This window comes from Protomyctophum bolini (assembly GCF_963924005.1).
Source record: "Protomyctophum bolini genome assembly, chromosome: 1".
In the NCBI taxonomy this organism is placed as follows: domain Eukaryota; kingdom Metazoa; phylum Chordata; class Actinopteri; order Myctophiformes; family Myctophidae; genus Protomyctophum; species Protomyctophum bolini.
Genome location: NC_137862.1, coordinates 42,791,207 through 42,797,206, shown reverse-complemented (window position 1 = coordinate 42,797,206; position 6,000 = coordinate 42,791,207). Strand labels below are relative to the sequence as shown.

General features: G+C 44.0%; 1 protein-coding gene across 2 annotated transcripts in view; it reads left to right on the top strand.

Moving 5' to 3' along the window:
- Positions 1-2,504: 2,504 nt before the first annotated feature.
- The window catches only part of bnc1 (basonuclin zinc finger protein 1), a 32,242-nt gene continuing 28,746 nt past the window's right edge, over positions 2,505-6,000 (top strand). For both annotated transcript variants that reach the window (XM_080768582.1, XM_080768581.1), the window contains exon 1: positions 2,505-2,947. In XM_080768582.1, the coding sequence (XP_080624708.1) occupies positions 2,933-2,947 (15 nt within the window). In that variant the 5' untranslated portion in view covers positions 2,505-2,932. The remainder of the gene's footprint in view (positions 2,948-6,000) is intronic.

Sequence of the window (6,000 nt, the reverse complement as noted above, 5' to 3'; positions counted from 1 at the left end):
TACACTTCACTGTAAACTACTACACTTCACTGTAAACTACTACACTTCACTGCTGAAATCCACTCATCTGCTCAACTACTCACCCCCCCTCCCCCCCCCCCCCCCACTCGCCCCACCCCCCACAGACCCCTGCATCCCCTTAAACCCCCCCCCCCCCACCCCTCAAGGAAAAAGGGGTAATGACAGACGTGTAAGTAGGCAGCGTGACCTGCTTCTCCTGCACATGGACTTTATTTGCTGTGGTTTTAGCAGAGCAGAAGCCTCCATGACTGCATGGAGATCGGCCCCGGGGCAGCAGTGTATACACACACACACACACACACACACACACACACACACACCGCGGCTACTAGCAGAACAACCCCGCGTCGGCTAGCCCATGAGGGAGCGGCAATCTTTGACAAGCAAAGCTTCGCCCCAGACCTAATCCAGGCCAGGTCTGTGGGGCTGTGTTTGGTATGCATCCCTTAGGTATATGGAATAAATACAAGGCCGGTAAGCAGAGCGCGCCCCGTTACCACCGGAGGGAGGGAGGGGGGCGGGGGCACACAGAGAGAGAGAGAGAGAGCTCTTTCCATCCCCGTGTTAGTGTATGTCTCTTATCCGTTATGGAACCTCAACATGTTGGGTTTTTTCCCCCACTATAAGCATTAAGGGCTTTGATCTCCTGGTGAAAAGTAATGTCGTTTTAATGTCCAACTTCAAGGGCTTTTAGACGCATCAGTTAGTGAAGCTGCTCGCGCTCCACCAAACTTCTGCACATCCGTCAGTTTTTTTTTAAAGAAGTGCTGTTTTTTGTGCTCTGTTACGCGTTAACGTTGACTGACACTGCAGGCCCATGTTTCACTATAGTGTGTTCTCTACATACACGTGTGCGCGCACGCGCATACACACACACACACACACACACACACACACACACACACACCACCCCCACATGCCTCCCCGGAGCAGCCACAGGTATATACGGAGGAGGCCAGGTGCGCCTGTTTAAACTTGCTGTGTAATTTGTGGATTAGCAGACGCCCCTAATGGCTAAAATCATCAGAGGGCTTTCTCTCTCTCTCTCTCTCTCTCTCTGGCAGGAAGCAGATGAAAAAGACAACACAATGACTGGATAAAGACAGAGAAAACGGATAAGATTCATATTAACAAATTGTCAGTCAAATAAACCAATGAAGCCCCTGTATACTTAAAGTGTCCTAGACCATGAACAGTGAAGATAGCCAATGTGTGGCGTCATGCCCATTGGGAGCTTGTAGATCTGCTGTAGATCTGCTATTTCGGCAGGAACGCCAGGTTCCAGCGGAAGGAGGAAAGTTTTAAATTTAGATTTTGTTTTCAAATGACTTTTTTTTAAATGATTTGATACTTGAGTGCTGTTATAAATGTTGTTGGAGACACTCACACCACGCTGATTTGCGTGTGAAGGTGTTTGATCGTTACCGAAATGCTGTTTCAGGTGTGTACTCGCCGTTAAGTCAACTTTTTGTCATATGCGATACAAAGTCCAAAGCCCCCTCCACCCTTTTCTTTCTCTTTTTTTCTTGGGGGGACGGGGGACGGGACACTTAGTTATCACAGACAAGACAGCGAGCGGCACATTCCTGACGGCACAAGGCATAACTTGTTATGGAGGCTGTTCACATGGCTATGTTAAGGTGCATACACCTAGACACACACACACACACACACTCACACACACACACACACACACCGGGCTGAGCTGTGTGCACTGAGAGGGGCAGCATTGATTTAGGGCATTACTCAGGCTCAGAGAGAGAGAGAGAGAGAGAGAGAGTCTCTCCTGTGACTGCATTAGGAGAGCCTCCAGCCTTTGTGATTCCTTTTGATCAAATCTCTGTGAAAGATGAGTGTCATGCCCTCTTCCAGCCAGCTGTGAGGGGACTGCCCTGTGACTCTGTGGGGGATGTGTGTGTGTGTGTGTGTGTGTGTGTGTGTGTGTGTGTGTGTGTGTGTGTGTGTGTGTGTGTGTGTGTGTGTGTGTGTGTGTGTGTGTGTGTGTGTGTGCGTGTGCGTGAATAGGTGGCTATGCGTACATGCCTTTGGGTCTCTATAGTCTACATTAGTGTGTGTGTGTGTGTGTGTGTGTGTGTGTGTGTGTGTGTGTGTGTGTGTGTGTGTGTGTGTGTGTGTGTGTGTGTGTGTGTGTGTGTGTGCGTGTGTGTCGGGGGTGAGCACACACGTGTGCACATTGTGCACAGGCTTGGGGAGGGAGCAGTGCAGCTCCTGAGGTGAGAATGCCGAGTGGGAGGATCTCATTCCAATCCCCTGTGCCCAGTTTCAACACACACACACACACACACACACACACACACACACACACACACTGAACATCTTGAGTAGTTTAGAGCCAGTCCACTGCAACATTAGAGGAGAGAGAGGGAGAGAGAGAGAGAGAGAGAGGAGGCGTGTGTGTGTAGACTGTAGAGAGAGAGTAAAAGCAGTGTGACTTTTTTTGTACACGGAGTGAGCATTGCGTTTGTTGGCTCTGAGTGAGTGTGTGAGTGTGTGTGTGTGTGTGCGCGCGCACGGGTGTGTGTGTGTGTGTGTGTGTGTGTGTGTGTGTGTGTGTATGCGTGTGTGCGTGTGTGTCAGAGACACTGTACGTGTGTGTGTGTGTGTGTGTGTGTGTCAGAGACACTGTACAGTACGTGTGTGTGCATGTGTGTGCTGGTGTTCCTGAAGGAGACAGACACAAGAGTGCTGTGCGGTGTGTGTGTGTGTGTGTGTGTGTGTGTGTGTGTGTGTGTGTGTGTGTGTGTGTGTGTGTGTGTGTGTGTGATGATGGCTCTTTTGCGTTAGTACTTGTGCAGACAGGAGAGTTGGAGGACTCAGTTGTTTTGTGGGACTCTGTTCACAGTCACAGGGAATGGACAACTACATGGTCTCCTTGGAAACACACGACTAAATGACAATGGCCGAGGTAAGAAGAGAGACAGCTTATTTTCACCATCTTCTTTTTGTCTGTCTGTCTGTCTGTCCTCTTATTACTTACTTTTTTTAAAATAAACTCTGTGATTACATTAAAAGAAAACTGCGAATCTAGATTTAGAACAAGCTGTCACACGTTGATGGAATCTTGGTACTAAACGACAAAAGCGTATAGCCTTCCAGTTGTTTCACAGCCAGAGCTAATGATTATTAACGACGTATAACAGTTTACATAAGGGAGAGAGAGATTTGCTCCGTTGCTCCGCATGTTCACGAGTAACAAGTGGTGAAAGGTTGATGTGTATACGAGCTCAACTTTGAGGAGAGGTGTGTGACTTCACACACATACGTAGCAGAGTGGGACCGTGGGTACAAGAAGTTTGATATTGAGATTTTACTGCACTTCTGCCAAAAGGTGGTCTTCTTTCAGACGGATTGAAGAACTCGAGCAGTGGGTTTGTGTGTTTTCTTGCACACACACACACAGGGAGAGGTTGTCCTTACATGCCATAAGAATACACTGACAACTCCCTGTAAACAATAGCAGCAACTTCACCACAGACACGACCGCTCCATGCACTTTCACACAGGCCGCCTTTCTCCGCTTTAGTTCACATCCCTACATGTCGGTTGGACCCTTTCTATTCCATTCCATTCTGTCACTTTCTGTTCAAAAAATAGTCGGTACAATTATCCATAGTTGAATATAGATCCGTTTGAAAAGGGTGAAATTCCCCCAAAATATTATGGGGTATAGAATAGAACGAACATCCTTCACGGGATGTTTTCAGAAGTGATGTGATGGCTGGTTTATTTTGTCTGTCCAGTCATGGTTAGTCATGTAACTGCTGTGTCAGTATCTCTGTCTGTCATTTAACTTCATGCTGTGTGTCAGTATATCTCTGTCTGACCACCATGTCTGTGTGTCTGTCTGAGTCTGACCATGTCTGTTGCTGAGCCGTACTTTATGAGAGTCCTCTCTCTACGGCATGCTGGCTGCTGGCTGCTGGCCACTGCAGCCTATTGGAATGTAATTTAAGAGCAGAGCTAATGTTTTGTTGCAGCCATAATGTAACAATTAGCCGAGCTGTCTGTGTGTGGCGGCGCGTTGGTAGCAGGAAATTCTCCTCAACTCACTGTGTGTGTGTGTGTGTGTGTGTGTGTGTGTGTGTGTGTGTGTGTGTGTGTGTGTGTGTGTGTGTGTGTGTGTGTGTGTGTGTGTGTGTGTGTGTGAGAGAGAGAGAAAGTGTGAAAGAAGAGAGTGTATAACAAGGTTGAACACACCACAAACATCTCATTCATTGTTTGTGTGTGCGTGCGCGCGCATGTGTGTGTGTGTGTGTGTGTGTGTGTGTGTGTGTGTGTGTGTGTGTGTGTGTGTGTGTGTGTGTGCGTGCCGTAGCTCACTTGTTTGTAAACAAGTCCTAAACTGTCTGATTGGTCTGTGGTTATCCTCTGTAACTATACAGCATAAATAATCATACATAAATAAATACTACAACAGTATTGATACAAACCACAACAGGTTCTGTTTGCTTACTGAATTTAGGCTATACATTCTTTGTATCTGTGATATAGAACAGTGGTTTTCAACCCTTGTCACATCATTATGTATTCACCATTTCAGCCACGGAACCACCTTTTGATGACATTTAGCCTCTCAGACCCAAAATGTGGAATATTTTGGTGATTTTGTCCACAATTCCATGCTGTGTAGGTGGGAGATAACAGGCAAACCATCAAAATGGCAATTCTTCTACATTCTCTAATGGTGCAGTAGACTTCTTCTTTTTGTACGATCTGTTTATTCGATTTTAAAGTTTTGGTGCAGTAGACTTCTTCTTTTTGTACGATCTGTTTATTAGATTTTAAAGTTTTGGTGCAGTAGACTTTTTCTTTTTGTACGATCTGTTTATTCGATTTTAAAGTTTTGGTGCAGTAGACTTCTTCTTTTTGTACGATCTTTTTATTAGATTTTAAAGTTTTGGTGCAGTAGACTTCTTCTTTTTGTACGTTCTGTTTATTAGATTTTAAAGTTTTGGTGCAGTAGACTTCTTCTTTTTGTACGATCTGTTTATTAGATTTTAAAGTTTTGGTGCAGTAGAGTAGACTTCTTCTTTTTGTACGATCTGTTTATTAGATTTTAAAGTTTTGGTGCAGTAGACTTCTTCTTTTTGTACGATCTGTTTATTAGATTTTAAAGTTTTGGTGCAGTAGACTTCTTGTACATTAAGTAATGCAGATGTTTAACTCCTGAGAGCGTAAAAAGAGAGAGAGAGAGAGAGAGAGAGAGAGAGAGAGAGAGAGAGAGAGAGAGAGAGAGAGTTATATATATATATATATATGGGTTCAAGGTATATAAGGGTCCATTTGGTTACCAACTCATCATTTAGCTGGGTCTGGGGACCACCTGGAACCCCCTCAAGGACCACTGGTTGAAATCCACTGAACAAGAACCATTTATTTTACTTTTAACTTAAAAGCAAAGACTAGACCTGCAATTTAGAAACAGTTGCTGATTCTACTATTTGGCACAAAATAAAGAAACAAAGACATTCATGACATTGTGTTTATTTGTAATTATTTAATTCATTATATTTAATTACTAAATAATTAAATCTAGGATTTCGGCATTAAGCATAGTTTCAATGTACAAAGCGAAGTACAATTATTGTGTTTTTGAATTATAAGTAGTTTTGAAGTGATGTATTTAAAATACAAAATAATCATTGAACCATTTTGATGTCATAAAAGGTTAAATGGACACTTTTGGGACATTATTTAATGGTTACATTTGCTAGACTAGTGGAATGGTAAGACCACAATGTGTGTTTATTATATCAAATTAATTCATGGTTAATTAATTCAAGTATTGTACTTTAGTTTGTATTAATAGGACTTACTTTAGTGTTTTTTTTTAATTCAAATCAAACATTAAGTGGAAAAGAACGTGTGTGTTGGTCTCCCACACACACTGCACGAACGCACACAAACGGACATGCACATTTGCATGTCTGTGTGTGAATATGCGTGTGCATGCACGCA